This window comes from Podarcis liolepis, assembly GCF_965112155.1.
Source record: "Podarcis liolepis genome assembly, chromosome: 16".
In the NCBI taxonomy this organism is placed as follows: domain Eukaryota; kingdom Metazoa; phylum Chordata; class Lepidosauria; order Squamata; family Lacertidae; genus Podarcis; species Podarcis liolepis.
In genome coordinates this window covers 42,300,879-42,320,279 of record NC_139567.1, presented here as the reverse complement: position 1 = coordinate 42,320,279, position 19,401 = coordinate 42,300,879, and the positions used below count along the sequence as shown (strand labels likewise).

The 19,401-nt window shown below is 45.5% G+C and overlaps 1 protein-coding gene across 1 annotated transcript in view; it reads left to right on the top strand.

The window, feature by feature from the left end:
• The window catches only part of ITGAE (integrin subunit alpha E), a gene marked incomplete at its 5' end in the record, with an annotated part of 52,543 nt that overhangs the window by 9,342 nt on the left and 23,800 nt on the right, over positions 1-19,401 (top strand). The window contains 11 exons of the mRNA XM_083481268.1: positions 1,494-1,615; positions 2,381-2,529; positions 2,646-2,799; positions 3,058-3,208; positions 4,313-4,380; positions 6,217-6,349; positions 8,534-8,664; positions 12,091-12,231; positions 13,547-13,768; positions 16,453-16,586; positions 18,218-18,345. Coding sequence (XP_083337394.1) covers positions 1,494-1,615; positions 2,381-2,529; positions 2,646-2,799; positions 3,058-3,208; positions 4,313-4,380; positions 6,217-6,349; positions 8,534-8,664; positions 12,091-12,231; positions 13,547-13,768; positions 16,453-16,586; positions 18,218-18,345 — 1,533 coding nt within the window. The remainder of the gene's footprint in view (positions 1-1,493; positions 1,616-2,380; positions 2,530-2,645; positions 2,800-3,057; positions 3,209-4,312; positions 4,381-6,216; positions 6,350-8,533; positions 8,665-12,090; positions 12,232-13,546; positions 13,769-16,452; positions 16,587-18,217; positions 18,346-19,401) is intronic.

The window sequence follows — 19,401 nt, the reverse complement described above, 5'->3', positions numbered from 1 at the left end:
CTTCCTGAAGCCTGGAGAGTGAGAGGGGTTGGTGCGCACGGACCCCTCTCGCTCTCCAGGCTTCAGCTAAAGCCTGCATTCGCCCCATAAGACGCACCCACATTTCCCCTTCATTTTTGGAGGGGAAAAAGTGCGTCTTATAGGGCGAAAAATACGGTACATCTATATACAGTGGTACCTCGAGTTACATACACTTCAGGTTACATACGCTTCAGGTTACAGACTCCGCTAACCCAGAAATATTACCTCGGGTTAAGAACTTTGCTTCAGGATGAGAACAGAAATCGTGCTCCGGCGGCACGGCAGCAGCAGGAGGCCCCATTAGCTAAAGTGGTGCTTCAGGTTAAGAACAGTTTCAGGTCTAGTACGGACCTCTGGAACGAATTAAGTACTTAACCTGAGGTACCACTGTATAGATGATGTTCAGGATTCAAGCTCCCTTCATTCCCAAACTGTTGGTTCCTGGGGCTGATCTGGACACAACATCCAGAGAGTTACAGGATCCCCACATCTGCACGATTAATCTAAGCAAGTAATAAATCCAATATCAGGAATAAATCAAATGTTTGTTTCCTTCTGTTTACCCCGCCTCCTCCTGATGGCTGCGGTCTTGGACCAGGGCTCAGTAGCACAGAACTGGTCTCAAATACCAAAAGTCATTATTATAGCGGAGAGGGTTTCTAAACATCCACGGGCTAAAGTCTCACCATGGGCGAAGCCAAGCACACAGCTTCCCATAATCCTCAAAATGTATTGAAAAGCATTAAAAATACTTAATTAACTGAGGTTCTGGCCTACCTAACAAAAGCTTGCCCTTCCCTGTAATACCCTTTGGGGGCATTTTTACCCATGATTTTGAAAAAAAGCTCAACAAATTTTGGGCTGATCTCCCAAATAAACCTCAACAAGTTTTGGGGGACCCGCCCTAGGAAAAACCCTGGCTTTGCCACCCACTTCACTACTGAGCAGGGATGCACATGGCGCTGTGGGTTAAACCTCAGAGCCTAGGGCTTGCCGATCATAAGGTCGGCAGTTCGAATCTCTACGACAGGGTGAGCTCCCGTTGCTCGGTCCCAGCTCCTGCCAACCTAGCAGTTCAAAAGCACCTCAAAGTCCAAGTAGATAAATAGGTACCACTCCGGCGGGAAGGTAAACAGCGTTTCCGTGCGCTGCTCTGGTTTGCCAGAAGCGGCTTAGTCCTGCTGGCCACATGACCCGGAAGCTGTACGCTGGCTCCCTCGGCCAATAAAGTGAGATGAGCGCCACAACCCCAGAGTCGGTCACGACTGGACCTAATGGTCAGGGGTCCCTTTACCTTTACCTCACTACTGAGCAACCACAGCAGTCCACAGCCATTTGTGCTTAGAGAGCAGGGTGCCTTGGTCCAAGGGTATAGAATGGCCCCCAAACCTCTCACTTTTAAAAATCATGTATTAAAATTAGTCCGGTAAGGGCTCTTTCCACGGTCCATCTCATGATCTTTTCCGCGACAGATCTGAGGACTGAAATCGCCTTGGTCCTGGACGGCTCTGGGAGCATCGACCCGCCGGACTTCGAGCGAGCCAGGAATTTCACCTACAGCTTGGTGAAGACATCCTACGAGAAGTGTTTGGAGGTGACTGCCTCTGCCTTTTGGGTTCATGATGGTGTTGTAAACAAAACCTGCCCGTTTTCCCTTATGGGGTATCCAAGAGCCCGTGTAGAGTCCTTAAGTGGGTTCCCTATCGGTAGGAGAAAATAACAGAGGCCAGTCAGAGAATATTGAGAAGCAAAGCAGCTAGTAAGCCTGATCTTTATTAAAACTGTTGCAACAGGGTTTTCCCACCACACGCAGGAGGGAGGAGGAACCCAGAACAAAGGGGTGCCCACCCTTATGTAGACTTTTGAAATTGCCCACCCTCAAGCTCCAGACCACCCCCAGAAACATCATACATCCATCACAGAAAGAGGTGGTTTCCAGCAAAATCTTGTCTGGCAGAAAACCTGTTAATGGTCACTGATTGGATCACCTGGCCAGGCTGGCCGTTCTTTTGTAATGATAAACACTTAATTCCTGAGCCAGGTCACAGGCTATTCATACCTTAAATGTGCCCTTAAGGCAGGAGTTGTGAGCACAGAGACAATGGGGAGGTTTTTACATTTCCTCCCTCCTTGCAGAGAAACATTTGGTCAGTTTGGGAGAGTCAAAACGGTTTCAGGACTCTCTTCCTGTACTGTTTCAGACATGTGGTTTATGTACATGTTTGCCTTGTACATTTAATTTACATATTTGAGACCTTAAATTCTTATAGGTGCCGGGGTTCTGCCAGGGACCAGGGCGGGTGTGTTATCTCCTGAACGCAATCTCAGCCTGCTCACACAGTTTCCTTCTTTATTTCAGTGCGTCTTCGCCTTGGTTCAGTATGGAGACATCATCCAGACAGAATTCGACCTGCAAGAGGAGAGGGGCAGCGCCGCCCTGGAAAAAATTAAGGCCATGACTCAAGTGCGCAACACGACCTGGACTGCATCCGCCATCCAGCATGTCCTGTGAGTTAATGGGAACCCTTGAGGAAGAACTCTGTGTGACCCAGAGGTCTGCTTCTGGGATATTCTGCCCCAAAGCTTGCAAACCAAACATTTCTTTTCTTTTCTGTTTTAAACAGAGATTCCATCTTCAACCCAAATTATGGGTCGCAGCTGAATGCCTTGAAGATCATAGTTGTGTTGACAGATGGGGAGATTTTTTTGGACCCCTTGGACATAGAAACCGTGATCAGTTCAACCAGGGAGGCGGGCATCACACGTTACGCCATTGGGGTGAGCTTTGGGTTCAGCAAGGATCTTACAGGCATTTTTCCACTGGACATATCAGAATCTGAATTCTTTGGCATGACATCAGGTTGGGGAGGTGGGTTTTGGTCATGTGAAGGGAACTAATAATAAGAAGTGCTCAACCTGAAGCACATTCAACCCGAGGTATGACTGTATCGTAAGTGAGCTGGAACTGGTCTGTGACCGTAATAATAAAATTCCAATTCAAATCCAGTATTGCCTGGGTTGGGGTGTCCTCTACAGGTCGGGGAGGCCTTCGAGAAGCCAAAAGCGCTGCAGGAGCTGCAGCTGATCGCCTCCGATCCGGATGAAAGTCACCTCTTCCGCGTGACAAACTATTCTGCCCTGGCCGTCCTCCTGTCCATGCTGCAAGAGAAGATTATTGGCATTGAAGGTGAGGCGTTGGGATATTTGGCTTTAGGCAAAGCTTCCTTAAACCAAAGCTGAAGGGGAAGGGGAACGAACCCAAAAGACAACAAAGGAAACTAAAAGTCTGTAAGTTCCTTTTTCAATGTATGGTTAAGAGAGTAAGCTATGAGCCAGGATGTCCTTCTGAGCAGAACATCAGAAGTTGGCCTCACACCAGATCGGATTGTTGGTTCATCTAGCCCAGTTTGCCTGCTCTGACTGGCAGCAGCTCTCCAGAACATTCCTAACCATACCTGGAGGTGCTGGGGTTTAAACCTGGCATGCAAAACAGTTGCTGTGACAGAGGGCTTTAAAAATAAAGTAAGGTGCTAGTCCTCATGGTCCTGAATAAAGGGTTGATATAGGAATATAGGAAGCTGTCTTATAGCAACTTAAGACCATTGGTCTGGGGGGGTTGTTGTGGGGGGGTTGCTGTTGGTTTTTTGCATCTTTGTTTTAGATCTTGTTCTGATTTATGTGGAAATTGTTCCATTTGGTTGTGAATTTTTTTAATCTCTTATTTATTTTTCTTTTTAAAAAAATCATTTTTATTGATTTTTCAATGAAAACAGCCAATCAACATATCCGCATCATAATCCAATGAAAAACAAGAAACTAAAATTTTAAAAAAGACCAAATTGTAGTCCAAATTATAATTATTATTTTTTCCGCGCTCCCCATAGTCTGGACCTCTGAAGCATATCTCCAAATCTTCAGTCCTGCCTCTTCTCGTTGTTTTCATATTTTCCACCTTCTGGTCTTAGCACTTTAAAGTTCTCTAATGTCTTATTTAATTTTCATGACTACTTTTGTTATGTTGTAGTTATCTAATTTCCCCCCTTGGTCGCAAGCCACCTTGAGCATGGTTTGAACTGGGTGAGAAGGCAGCATACAAAATAAAATTATGTATACAGCTCAGTACTGTCTACCCTGACTGGCAGGGACTCGCCAGGGTTTTAGGCAAGCAATATTTCTCAGCCCTAACTGGAGAGGCCAAAGATTTTAACCTGGGACCTTCTGCATGCAAAGCAGGTGTTCTGCTATTGAGCTTTGGTCCTCTCAGAAATACCTCACTGACTTTCCTTCTCAGGAACGGAAGGTGCCATCTTGGAATTCGACCTGGCCCAAAGTGGCTTCAGCGTTCACCTCCTGCAAGAGGTAAAAATGTGGGGTTGGTGTTTTTTGGGAGGTGGGCAATAGAAAAAATTCTAGCGTTGAAAGGGACCTGAGGGTCATCTAGTCCAACCCACCGCAACGCAGGAATTATGAACTTACTGGCCAGCCAGTGCTATCTGAGTTTCTTTGCTTTTTTTAAAAGACCTATTTAACTTCAAGTTTCATTGGACATGTTGTTGTTGTCATTTAGTCATTTAGTCGTGTCCGCCTCTTCGTGACCCCCTGGACCAGAGCACGCCAGGCACTCCTGTCTTCCACTGCCTCCCGCAGTTTGGTCAAACTCATGCTGGTAGCTTCGAGAACACTGTCCCACCATCTCGTCCTCTGTCGTCCCCTTCTCCTTGTGCCCTCCATCTTTCCCAGCATCAGGTTCTTTTCCAGGGAGTCTTCTCTTCTCATGAGGTGGCCAAAGTCTTGGAGCCTCAGCTTTAGTTGGGCATAGACCTTCTTAAACCAAGGATGAGCAGTCTGTGGTTCTCTAGTTGTTGTGGGACTACAGCTACCAAGAAAGACAGAAGAAAGGACTTCTTCACACGGCACGTAGTTAGACCCTGAAACTCACTCCCTGCAAGAAACAAATATGGCCACTAACTTGGAGGGCTTTAAAAAAAAAGGGTTACCTAAATTAATGGAGGAAAAGGCTTACCAGCGGCTACTGAAAATATTATGGTGCACCCGCCCCCCACCGTATGTCATTCAAAACAAAAACAATTTTAAATACTAAAATAACATTTTAAAACAAAACAAAACATTGATTTATTGCAACACATGGCAGGATCTGATTTCCTCCTATTCCTTCAATCTATATTAGGGCTGCTAACTTTGTCTGGATTTTCAATTTTGGGAATATGACAACCCTAATCCATATTAGGATTTAACCTCCTTCCGTCGGGCCTGTAAAACAGAGCTATTCCGCCTGGCCTTTAATTTGAATTCAGCCTGATCTTTTATTTCCCTTCTCTTCCCTCCCCCTCCCCTTTTATGAAGATCACCCGCTCTGAGACCCCACAGCTAATTCTCCCCTGGCCTCCTCACTGGCCCAAGTAGGACCAATTCAGCCAGCTAGCCCTGGGGATTATCTAATTGATTTTTGAATTTTATTGTTATTCGTGTTTTTATACTGTATTTTATGCTGCTTTTATAATTAAGTGTTTTAAATTTGTTGTTAGCTGCCCTGAGCCCAGTTTTTAACCAGGAAGGGCGGGGTATAAATAAAAATTTATCATTATCATTATCATTATTTTATCAGGATGCCCCCTGGTTTAGGTGGGGATAACTAATAAAAAGGAACCCAGATAGATAGATAGATAGATAGATAGACAGATGGTAGACAGATGATAGACAGACAGACAGACAGAGAGAGAGAGAAGCAGGGGATCTATCTATCTATCTATCTATCTATCAGCGTTCACCACCCCCATCATTCTACCCGGACACTGAGGTCCAGCACTGAGGGCCTTCTGGCGGTTCCCTCACTGGGAGAAGTGAAGCTACAGGGAACCAGGCAGAGGGCCTTCTCGGTGGTGGCACCCACCCTGTGGAACGCCCTTCCACCAGATGTCAAAGAACAACTACCAGACTTTTAGAAGACACCTGAAGGCAGCCCTGTTTAGGGAAGCTTTTAATGTTTGATGTACTACAGTATTTTAATATTTTTTTGGAAGCCGCCCAGAGTGGCTGGGGAAGCCCAGCCAGATGGACGGGGTATAAATAATAAATTATTATTATTATTATTATTATTATTATTATTATTATTATTATTATTATCTATATATCTATTGGCTAAACTTTCACTGACCCAACTACTATCTGTTTCAGCGCTATATACTTTTTGGTGCTGTGGGAGCGTTTGACTGGGCCGGAGGGGTTCTTCTCTACGACATGGCAGACAACACCGTGGTTTTCTTGAACGAGTCAATGGGCACTCCGGGTGCAAAAAATGGCTATTTAGGTAAGGACCCTCTCAGATGACTGTTGTTCTGCAGCTCCTCTGAATGTTTTGACTTTCAGGGACACAGAAAGCTACTTTTTCCCAGGGTCTGACAGTTGGTCTATCTAGCTCCATATTGTCAGCACAGAATGGCAGCAGCCCTCCGGGGTTTCAAGCAGGGAATCGTTTCCCAGCGTTGCCTGGAGGAGGATCAAACCTTCTGCATGCAAGCAGGCACACTGCCATTGAGTTCCCCTATAAAGAAAGCAAGATTCTAGTCTTTGTGGTTCGGTATTAAGGGCTGAGGTAAACAGGAGCATAGGAAGTTACTTGATACTGAGTCAGGTCACTGGTCCAGCTCTCTGGGATTTCCAGCAAAGGATCATTTTCTCAGTCCTAACTGGAGATGCTGGGAATCAAACTCGGGACCTTCTGCTTGCAAAGCAGGTTCTCTGCCACTGCGCTACTACAGCCCTTTCAATTGGCTTCGAATGAATGGGTTTCATCCACTTAGCTCTGATCGACTGGGAGTGTGAGAACAAACAGATCAATGCAACTCTTGGCCTGTAGAAGGACATTGAGATCCTATATACCGTATTTTTCGCTCTATAACACGCACCAGACCATAACACGCACGTAGTTTTTAGAGGAGGAAAACAAGAAAAAAAATATTCTAAACAAAATAGTGGATATATGATTTTTGTGGTTCATGCTGTGGCCACAGACATGTGATCTGACAGTGAGTTTGGAGTAGCCCAATGCAAAAATCCTGAGGATCCATGTGGATCCATGCTTTGTAACCATGGAGGAGGGAAGGAAGGGGAACCATGGATCCTCTGCTCACGACTGCAGCAGATCCCCCCCCCCACCCACAGGCATTCGCTCCATAACACGCACAGACATTTCCCCTTACTTTCTAGGAGGAAAAAAGTGAGTGTTATGGTGCAAAAAATACGGTATCTTCATTGCTGACAGAGTCATCTATCCTCGTCCATGTTCAAGGAGTTAGGCATGGGAAGAGGACCAGCTTTCTTTCGTCACAACCGTTTTCTGACTTTCGCCCTGACCTACCCTCACAAGGCAGAGTCCCCAGGCAGGGGGGTGGGGAGATTTGACGAGGAACCTGTGTCCCTCCATCTGCTCCTGGATGCAGCAGCCGCCGGTGCCCATTTGGGACTGGTAGGGTGGCAGGCAGGGAGACGAACAGTAGGGGGAGCCAGAGCCAATGGCTGGTAGTGGCGTAGTGCTCCGCCCCCCGAAAAGTCTCCACTTTTTTTAAAATTGCTTTTCTCTTACAGTGGTACCTCAGGTTACAAACGCTTCAGGTTACAGACTCCACTAACCCAGAAATAGTGCTTCAGGTTAAGAACTTTGCTTCAGGATGAGAACAGAAATCGTGCTCTGGTGGCGCGGTGGCAGCAGGAGGCCCCATTAGCTAAAGTGGTACTTCAGGTTAAAAACAGTTTCAGGTTAAGAACGGACCTCTGGAACGAATTAAGTACTTAACCCGAGGTGCCACTGTATATCACATCATCAACACATACTACGTCAAGCACAGGATAATAAGAAAGAAATAACATAAATATAAGACATATATAGGTGAATAATAATGATAACATAACTCAGGGAACCAGGCAGAGGGCCTTCTCCGTGGTGGCGCTGACGATTCACCGTGCTAGAGAAGAAACTAAAAATTTTAAATGTTTGGGTTTCTTCTGCCGTTAGATTCACAGAATGTTTAGGGGTATGAGTCCCCTTGCGTCCCCCCAGAAAAAAAGCACTGTCTATGCCATGGGTAGGCAAACTAAGGCCCGGGGGCCGGATCCTGCCCAATCGCCTTCTAAATCTGGCCCACGGACAGTCTGGGAATCAGCATGTTTTTACATGAGTAGAATGTGTCCTTTTATTTAAAATGCATCTCTGGGTTATTTGTGGGGCATAGGAATTCATTCATATATATTTTTCAAAATATACTCCAGTCCACCACAAGGTCTGAGGGACAGTGGACCGGCCCCCTGTTGAAAAAGTTTGCTGACCCCTTTATGTACTCATAAACTGATGAGGAGGGAGAAACGAGAGAACCCAAAACCCAACCGTCTATCCATCTATCGCTCTGCATTGTCCTTTGTGTTTAAAAGTCCCACCAGCTTCCCAGCTTCTTCTTGACCTTGAGGAAGTTCTGCTTCTGGTCTCTTTCTCCTCCAGGCTACAGCGTGGGCGCGATCGACACGGCACGTGGCACTTTGGTCGTGGCGGGGGCCCCTCGACACAGCATCAAGGGGAAAGTGATGGTGTTCGAAGGAGACCGTTTAAAGCAGATCCTCCACGGGGAACAGGTATGTCATCGCTGGTTCTTCCACAGCGCCTGCCTTAGATCCTCCTCGTCTTCTCATTTGCCCGTAGGCATTTCCTGGATCAGTGCCCTTCTGGATGCCAGGCTCAGCAGAGTTGACTGCAGACCAGCAGTTCTCAACCCACCCACCCCACTTGGAAGTTTCTGGCTGGTTTCACTGGACCACTTAAGAAATCGTTTAGCTGTTGTTCTACAAACCAAAGCACATACATGATTTCATTTTAATAATGGCAGCCTTGTCTCTAGCTCAGGGTTGGGGACCTCAGGACCCTGTGGGCTCTCCCCAGACCATTCTTCCTCCTTAGCCACATCCTCTCTGCCCCCCCCCCCGAGACCAGGCTGAGGAGTACAACTCTGATGAGAAATGGTGGGATCCTACCCCTTCCCCTGCTCATGGCCAGAATCCCGAAACTCCACAGTAGTTGATTTGGAACAACGGTTTGCCGAGGGTCACAGTTTGGAAGATAATAGCTGGGCAGAACCGGGAGGTGAACAGCAAGGAGAAGAAAGGGAAGAGAGTGAGATAGCAGGCTCTCTCTCACCAGAAGATGTGCAGCTTCTCAGTCCCAAGGCTAGGAGGTTAGATAAGGTGGCTTCGCAAAAGGCTCAGTGGTTGAGAAATCAGGTGGCTAGGAGATGGGAGGACGGAAGTGACTAGAGGGAAGTGCACTCTGAGAACGGATGCTTGTTCTTTTGCTGCATTCATTAAACATTTCTGTTACTGGTAAGAGGCTGCTTTCTCTTTATACTGCTTATCTATGGCCAAGGGGGGAGAAAGCTGAGCCCCCAAAGCCTGACCCAGGCCACTCTCCTCACCGAAACCAAAATAAACTGTCACTGGTAGATGCTGGCACAGGCAGACAAGGCAAGGATTCCTGGATTCCTTGTTATATACATGTGCATTTATATCCTTGTATGTTTCTTTGGAATTTGTGTAGCTATTATATTACAAAGTTACAGGTAGGTAGCCGTGTTGGTCTGCCATAGTCAAAATAAAAAAAATCCTTCCAGTAGCACCTTAAAGACCAACTAAGTTAGTTCTTTGTATGAGCTTTCGTGTGCATGCACACTTCTTCAGATATATCTGAAGAAGTGTGCATGCACACGAAAGCTCATACCAAGAACTAACTTAGTTGGTCTTTAAGGTGCTACTGGAAGGAATTTTTTTATATTACAAAGTGTCTCTGTTTATATGATTTAGAGTTACGCACAGCTGATGAAGCCCCTTCGGGCGAAACGGGAATATCCAGTAATACTTGTCTTGTCTGCCTGTGCCAACCATCTAACAGTGCCAGTTTCTTTTGTCTACCAGCTTGATAGATTAGACACTTAGAATATTATTTCATGTCACTCTTCTAAGGAATAGTTCAGACAGAAAAATACAAGAGAAGATGAAGAAATTAGAAATGAATGTATTACGGCACTGACAAAATAGGATTTGTATTTTGTACATACTGGGCTTGGTTGTCAACTGAATAAGCTACATTTTAATATAATATGTCACAATGTTGATTTTGACACTATGAGAAGCTGTATCTAATTTTTGAAGAGTAGTTTCTAGTAAATAACTTTGCAGTTGTTATGATACAGCCTATTAAGTTTACATGTTTATTCACTCTCCTCACCAGCCCAGCTTCACACCCTCCTTGCATGTGTTTGCCTGTCTGGAAATGTGCCCTTGAGCTCTGCTTGTGCCCCTTTGCTTGCCCAGATAAAGACTAGAAAAGGGGTTCATGACTGTGGATAGAAACTTGTTGTTGTTGTTTAGTCGTTTAGTCGTGTCCGACTCTTCGTGACCCCCTGGACCAGAGCACGCCAGGCACTCCTGTCTTCCACTGCCTCCTGCAGTTTGGTCAAACTCATGCTGGTAACTTCGAGAACACTGTCCCACCATCTCGTCCTCTGTCGTCCCCTTCTTCTTGTGCCCTCCATCTTTCCCAGCATCAGGGTCTTTTCCAGGGAGTCTTCTCGTCTCATGAAATGGCCAAAGTATTGGAGCCTCAGCTTCAGGATCTGTCCTTCCAGTGAGCACTCAATGCTGATTTCCTTCAGAATGGAGAGGTTTGATCTTCTTGCAGTCCATGGGACTCTCAAGAGTCTCCTCCAGCACCATAATTCAAAAGCATCCATTCTTCAGCGATCAGCCTTCTTTATGGTCCAGCTCTCACTTCCATACATCACTACTGGGAAAACCATAGCTTTAACTATACGGGCCTTTGTTGGCAAGGATAGAAACTAGCCTACTGTATAGAGATAAATTGTGCATTAATTGCTCTGCGTCAGGGACTGGGCAGAGGAAGACTGCTGGAGACCACCTCCCCATCCGGACCCTTCCAGGGAGGAGGAAGAGGAAGACAGTATACATTTACAACAGGGACTTGAGGGAGGTAGCAGCTCAGAGGCAGATGAGGGGAAAAGCTGGGAAATCATAGGAGAGCCAGAGCAATACCCGGCTGACACATTGTCATTAGAAAGCATCCCAGACCCTCCATCTCCCAGAACCTGGCGGGCCTTGAAAGTAGGAGAGCAAAGAGCTCAGAGGGCACATAGAGGAGATGATGGTGATGACGAATGAAGAAGTGGGAGAGCAGGGGGTGGAGATTCACTCAGAACAGCGCCATTATCCAAGAGACTGGGTTCTATAGCCTCTCACTGTAAAGTTTGAATCAAAAAAGGACTGTAAGAAACTTTTCCTTGTCTTTATGCTCTCCTGGGCAACCAGCCAGGAGCTGCTGACATCATCCTGACTCTCTGTCTGCTTCTGGCCTTGGCCACCATTGGTTTGTGGCCCTTGTAGAGTTGCCCACCTTTGTTTCTACTAGTCATGTTGTGAGGGAAAAATTAGTAGACAGCGGCGGCGGCATATTAGGAAAATCAATTAAGCCATTTCTGTCCTTACATCGAACACTGTGGAGCGCTCTCCCCAGGGAAGCTTGTCTGGTGCCTTCATTACCTATCTTTAGGCACCCAGGAAACATGTTTCTCTTTAACTCTTTAACATTTGGCTGATTAACATTCTATGTCTTTAAAAATGTGTTTGTGAGAAGGGAGTTTTTGGGTGGGTTTGGCTTTTTTCTTGTTTTTATTACGTATTTTGTGTTCTCGTTTTGAATGTTCATGTTGTGAACTGCCCTGTGACCTTCGGATGAAGGGCGGTACACAAATTTAATAAATAAAATTGTGGCTGTTTAAATCTTGAATTCTCTGACTGTAAAAGCAAATTGCTTTCAGCCCTCGAGAGCAAAACTTAAATCAAGCATATCCATATTCTTTATAAATATCTATATCAGACAGACAGACAGACAGACAGATAGATAGATATAAATAGAAAGTGGATGCCTTTTTGTGGTCAGCGTTTGGAAGCGTTCGGCATAGAAATCCCATCAGTGTTTGTTCTCTTGGACTGCAGGTTGGGTCCTATTTTGGCTCTGAGCTCTGCCTGTTGGACATCGACCTGGATGGGGTTACAGATCACCTGCTTGTTGGAGCTCCATTTTTCCATATGCAAGGGGAGGAAGGAAAGGTTTACCTTTATCGCTTGGATAGCCAGGTAAAACATCCTACTGTTCACATTTTACACCTGTGCTAAAAAGATTGCACAGGCTGCCTGTTTACTACTAATCAGTTTAATACAGAAGAGTGTCTTCAGGAGACAGAATTCTACGCAATTCTTAGGAGCTGCCGCAGAAAATGCCCTCTCCCATTGCTCCGAAATCCGAGGGCAGTGGAACGACCAAGAGAGCCCTTCCAAATGCATTGATGATTTATTTTTATTTTGCAAAATGTGTACACTATTCTGCTTGATTGTAAGCGGAAACTCTAAGCAGTTTACCCAAAAAAGGGGGTGGGGATTGCCAGCAAAAGACAAAGTTAAAAGGAGTATTAAAAAAAACATTTTAAATACAAATATAGTTAAAATCAGTGGTTAGGCTGGGGGGGACTAATTAAAACACCTATCAACTTTGGCATGTTTTGGATAGCTTTCCCTGAACAAAAAATGTTCCGGTTTGCCGTGAGGGGAGAAGGAAGCGGGCGCTGTGATCGCAGCAACCCGGTTGCTGCTTTTGGGAGTTTAGGGGTAGCTCAAAGGTCCTGGGGATGACCAGGAAGCCAAGGGGTCCGGCAGCAATGAAATCCAGCTACCAACGGGCCCACCCAGTTCCAATGGAAAGTGAGTGAAGTCCCTTGCGAAGAGGTTTGGCAACTTAGAATATGCAGAACTTGCAGGTTCAACCCTCAGAATAAGAGAGCAAGAAGATTTTTAAGAGAGCAAGAAGATATTTTTAAAGAAGAATGGAAAATATTTATTGAATTGTACACAATAATTGTACACAGCTGAAAATGCTGGCAGCGTTAAGATCAATTCAACAGAGTAAACAATATTTGATTGATGTAAAAGTGGGAAACTGATTTGAATGGTTCTGGTAAAATAGGCAGGAAAGTATGATATGAATCATGGAAGGAGAAGAAGGGAAGCCGTTGGATATTACAAAGTTTGTAAAAATGTTTGATTTGAAATGTAGAAAAATGAAAACTCAATAAAAAATTATATATCCGAAAAGAGTACAGTGAAGGCACCTGCTATGCTAAAAGATTGATTTCTTACAAGAGCAGAATGAGGATTATGTGGCACTCGTAACAGTACCAGTTCTGCAGATTTCAGTGATGGGGTAAGGGGATGCCTCAAGTAAACTGGTCCAAACTGTTAAGGGCTTGAGTCCTGGCCTGGTAAATTCAGTTGAAGGAACCTCCTTACAATCCAGGTAAATTCAGTTGAAGGAACCTCCACCAACAGGTGGAAGCAGCAGACAAAAAGCACTTTCATGTAACTTTCCCCTTTTCCTCTCTCTCCTGCTTTCTCCCAGGCCAACAACTTTACTCTACAGAGACATTTACAGGGCCAGCTGGGGTCCCTTTTCTCCAGGTTTGGATTTGCCATGGCTAGCATTGGTGACGTGGACCAGGACGGTTTTGGAGATGTTGCCATTGGCGCACCCCTCGAGGACCATGGGTCGAGCCCCAGCTCTTTTGGCAGTGTTTACATCTTTAATGGCGGCAAGGAGGGGTTGCGGGATCCCTTCTCCCAGGTAAGGGGGCCTTGTGGAATTGTATTTCGGAGAAAGAAAGAGGGAGACACTGCTTCCAGGCGGCTTGCTTATTGAGCATCCCTCCTGATTTGTTTACAAGGAGATTAGACCATGTTGGCCATTTATTGAGCCTTCACTCTGCTTAGTTTGCAGGGCATCAAAACAACATAGGAAGCTGCCTTATGCTGAGTTATGGTCTGTGTGTATGGTTTGGGAGCTGCATGGCCAGGGAAAAAACAATGATATCCAGGGTTGTAAAGACTGCAGAGAGAATAATTGGGTGCACTCTTCCCACCTTAGATCAAATCTATGCTGCCATGTGCCATAAGAAAGCGGCAGAGATAGCACAGGATAGTACGCACCCCAGAAATGATCTCTTTCAGCTTCTGCCTTCTGGAAGAAGGTATAGGGTTATAAAGGCCAGAACTAGCCATCTGAGAAACAGTTTCTATGCAAATGCAATTCTGGTTCTAAACGCAGCATAAGGGGTTTCTACAGTATAGTGTATTTTAAAATAGGGTTTTAGAGTTTTTAGCAGTTTTTGAATGTTTTATGTAGTTTTGTAGTAGTTTTATGTAGTTTTGCAATTTCATTGTCCTGCATGGGACAATGACAATAAAGATATATCGTATACCGTATGCTGAGTTAGACAGTTGCTCCACCTTCCTCAGTCCTGTCTGCACCAGAGCTTTCCAAACTGTGTGTCGCGACACATTAGTGTGTCGGCTGTAGTGTGCAGGTGTGTTGCGCAAATGCTCCCCACACTCTTCCCGGGGCTGGAAAGGGGCTAGTTCATGGGTAGGCAAACTAAGGCCCGGGGGCCAGATCCAGCCCAATCGCCTTCTCAATCTGGCCCATGGACGGTCCAGGAATCAGTGTGTTTTTACATGAGTATAATGTGTCTTTTTACTGAAAATGCATCTCTGGGTTATTTGTGGGGCATAGGAATTCGTTCATTTTTATTTCTTTTCAAAATACAGTGGTACCTCGGGTTAAATACTTAATTCATTCCGGAGGTCCATACTTAACCTGAAACTGTTCTTAACGTGAAGCACCACTTTAGCTAATGGGGCCTCCTGCTGCTGCTGTGCCACCGGAGCACAATTTCTGTTCTCATCCTGAAGCAAAGTTCTTAACCTGAAGCAATATTTCTGAGTTAGCGGAGTCTGTAACCTGAAGCGTATGTAACCCGAGGTACCACTGTATAGTCCAGCCCACCACATGGTCTGAGGGACGGTGGACCAGCCCCCCGCTGAAAAAGTTTGCTGACCCCTGGTGCTAGTTTAACCTCCGGTTTGCTTGCAAAACTGGATTGCTGAGTCGCGCAAAATGATGCGTGTCTGCAAAGTGTGTCACCAACATGAAACATTTGGAAAGCTCTGGCCTACACTGACTGGCAGTGACTCTCCAGGATAGTGGTTCAGGCAGGGGGCATTCCCAAGCCTACCTGGGGTTGCTGGAGATTGAGCTTGGGGTCTTCTCTGCCTGCAAAAGAAACGCTCTGCCCTTGAGGTATATGACCCTTCCCCAAATAATACAGTGGTACCTCGGGTTACAGACGCTTCAGGTTACAGATGCTTCAGGTTACAGACTTCGCTAACCCAGAAATAGTGCTTCAGGTTAAGAACTTTGCTTCAGGATGAGAACAGAAATCGTGCAGCAGCAGCAGCAGGAGGCCCCATTAGCTAAAGTGGTGCTTCAGGTTAAGAACACTTTCAGGTTAAGAACGGACCTCCAGAACAAATTAAGTTCTTAACCTGAGGTACCACTGTAAATCAAAATTCCTATCCTCGTGGCTCTGAACAAAGGGCTGTTTTGAACAGCAACATAGGAAGCTGACTTATCACATGAGTTAAGCAGTCGAGAAAATGGTTTTCTTGTTCGAAGAAAACAGTTCCCTGACTCAGGTCTCTGGGTAACAAAACTGGCCTTTGAGAAAGTATCTTCTTTCCCACGAATGAGAGATAAGCTCGTGAGTACCAGCGCCTGTGTTGTCTCAAAAGTTGCTGAAGGTCAAGCTTTGAGGCTTGCTAATTTAAAGCACTTCAATGCCACTTTTTAAAGTTGCGGCTTTCCCCAAAGAATTATGGGTGCTGAGAGACTTATGAGGATGCCTCTCACAGAGCTATAATTGCAAGAGAGCCTTGTTAAACCACTCTGCATATTTTATCTTTGTGTGGGGAATGAGATGTCGTGTGCGTGTGTCTCCAAACCATTTTCAGCACCTTAACAAACTACAGTTCCCAGAATCCTTTGGGGGAAAGCGCTGGCTGTTTAAAGTGGAATGATGGTGCCTGTTTTAAATGTATGGTATGATTTAGGTCTTAGACGCTTCTAGACTGGCTATCTAGAGATATCGCTCTACCCTTTTGTTTCTCTATAAATGGAAAGGGGGATGCCCAGAGCAGTTGACTCACACAGAGTCAGACCGCAGAGCCTCTGGTGATTATTTTGTGCTCACCTTGAGGGGGGCTTTAAATGATTATGAAGACAGGAGTCTTCATAATTTCTCATGGCACACTGGCTAGTCCCTCACAGCGCACCGGTTAACTGTCCCATGCAAGGGAAACCCTCTTCGATATTTAATTATTGCAATTATATCCTTAAAGGATCTCAAAAGCGGCGTTTGTGGTTCTACCTAGGGTTCTACCTACCATTTTTCTATTTCCCTCTTCTTATTCTAGAGGATAACAGCTGCTCATACCGGTCCGCCTGGACTCATGTATTTTGGAAGGTCCGTGGCTGGTGGATTGGACTTCACTGCGGACGGTCTCCCCGATATTATTGTTGGATCATTAGGTTCTGTTACTTTGCTCCGGTAGGTCGTAATGATCTTTGGGTTTTCTCCTGGGGAAAAGAGAGACTAAAAACCCCTCTGGTCTGCAGTCTTCTTGAGCTGAGTTTTTCTGTAGACAAAAAACATTTTTCAGCTGTCGGGGGGAAAAGGTGTCTAGCATCAGCATGCCAAATAAATTCAGAACTCACCCCCCTTTTCCAGGCAGTCATGAGAGTAGGCATGGGTTGGCAATTTGGGGTCCGTGCTGCAGGTGTTGGTGTGCAAGACTGTCCCGAGTAAATTTGGGAGAGTTGGATGTTACAGAGCTGATCAAATCAGCAGCTTCTAGGCTAGGGATGGAGATTTCAGCCTTCCCACCCTCCCAGACCAGGAGTGGGAATGTTATTCAGCCCAATAACCTCCTTCCCTTCTGATCAACTTTTGGGGCAGGGTGGGGGGTGGGCAGATGTAAAGGTGGGCAGAGCAATGGGTGAAAAATTTATCTTTGCACAGTAGGGCTGGGCAATTTATCAATATATCGCTCAAAGCTGGTTCAAAGTACATACTGCAATATCAGTTTAATAGTTTGGCAATATGTTGCAAATCAGGATGTGTGTTAGGGCTGGACGATGTATCATCTAAAAAATAAAAAAAGGTAAAGGACCCCTGACAGTTAAGTCCAGTTGTGGCTGACTCTGGGGTTGCAGCGCTCATCTCGCTTTACTGGCCGAGGGAGCCGGCGTACAGCTTCTGGGTCATTTGGCCAGCAGGACTAAGCCGCTTCTGGCAAACCAGAGCAGCGCACGGAAACGCGGAAACCTTCCTGCTGGAGCGGTACCTGTTTATCTACTTGCACTTTGTGCTTTTGAACTGCTAGGTTGGCAGGAGCTGGGACCGATCAACGGGAGCTCACCCCGTCGCAGGGATTCGAACTGCCGACCTTCTGATCAGCAAGCCCTAGGGTCTGTGGTTTACACCACAGCGCCACCCGCTTCCCTCCAGTTTCAAATCCATATCATGATATTGGTTTCATCATTTTTGACCTGGCAAATCTATTGCAAATCAGGATGTCTGTGTGCTTTGCAAAAATCACAATGTGGGGACGGATGGACGGACCTTGAAGCCAGCCAATGCCTCTAGATAGCTCCACCTTTATTACAGATATTGTGATATATCAGTATATCGCGATGTGTAGCTGGTGTTTTATTCCGATGTTGAAAACCAGAAATCGCCCAGCCCTATTGTATAGGAGGCTACTTTGTACACGAACACCCCTCTCTACTCTCCATCCAGACAAGCAAGAGACATTATCAAAGTTTAAAGACATATTTCTAGCTGGGCAAAGCCACTTAAGGAGGATGTGAAGCAGGGCCAGTGAGGGATGAGACCTAGGGATGGTTCCAAGTGCCAGGTAGAGAGGCCTGGGGGGCCACATTTGGCCCAAGAGGTTCCCCACTCCCCTAAACTGTGCCCCTTTCACTTCCCCATCTCACTGCCCAAATACCAACCATATTCTGCTCCCTCCATAATCACCCAGGCGGCTGCTGATTCGGAGCGCTCCGCGGAGGCAGCCAAAAAAGGCAGCCGTCCTTGAAATATTATATGCTTCCATTTGCCTTTGGGGTTTGATTTTAAAGCCGAGCCTATCTTTCTTTCCCTCTTCTTCCACTTAGCTCCAGGCCAATTCTTCGACTGAAACCCACCATGCACTTTACTCCGGGGAGAATAGTCCATTTCGACGTCGTCGTTACAGCCAGATTGTGCTTCAATAGGTTTTCCCCTCCTGGGACCGTGCGGTCAGGTAATGAACACCCACATGGCAAGCATTTTAGCAGCGCTTAACTTTAGCCCAACAGGGACGCAGCAGCAGCTGTGCCGTACAGTTGGCACTTAATTTTCCTCTAGTGGCAAACAAAAAGGAAGTTATATTTCTGCTGCTGTGGAGTACTCTAACAGCTCTGCAAAGCTACAGTTGGAGGTCAAGCAAAGGCACAGTCCGCTCTCATTTTCCATTCAGACTTTGAATTTTGGATGAATCTGCCGTGTCGATTTCTCTCTGCTTCTCACACCCCAATTCTTAAACTCTGTTCACATTTCTGTAGGAGGTTGCAGATTCAGTTCCCTTTTAAAATGTGCTGGGGGGGGGGAAGGGCAGGTTACAGTGGCGCCTTAGTTCTCAAAAACCCAGAAGTAGGTTTTCCGGTTTCTGAACGTTTTTCGGAAGCCGCATGTCTGATGCGGTTGTCGGCTGTTGTTTCCGGGGCACCTGCACCAATCAGAAGCTGCGCCTTGGTTTTCGAACATTTCGGAAGTCAAACAAACTTCCAGAACGGATTAAGTTTGAGAACCAAGGAATATATACACAAATAAAGCTGTACCTGATGGATGAAAAGATATGTGATGTCTGACGTGATTGAGAATCATAGAGCCAGAGACAGAGAATTTTAAAGCATTAAAATCAAAATGTGGAAAATATGGAAACAACGGGGAAAGGCAGGATTGAGATTTGGAGATATGCTTCAAGGTCCAGACTATGGGAAGTCCCAAAAAAATCAGTAATTATGATTTGGATGATAATTTGGTCTTTTTTATTTTAGTTTTTTATTTTAATTGGATTGTAATTTGATATGTTAATTGGATGTTTTTTATTGGAAAATTAACAAAAACGATTTAACATAAGTTTGGGAACCAAGGTACCACTGTATTGGATTGTTCTTGTTTTTTATTTTGATTATGTATTTTGTGTTTTTATGTTGTGATTTTATCCTGTGAAACACCCTGAGACCTGCAGGTACAGGGCAGTATAACAACAACAACAATAATAATAATAATTTTTAAATCCCTGGACATTTTTCAC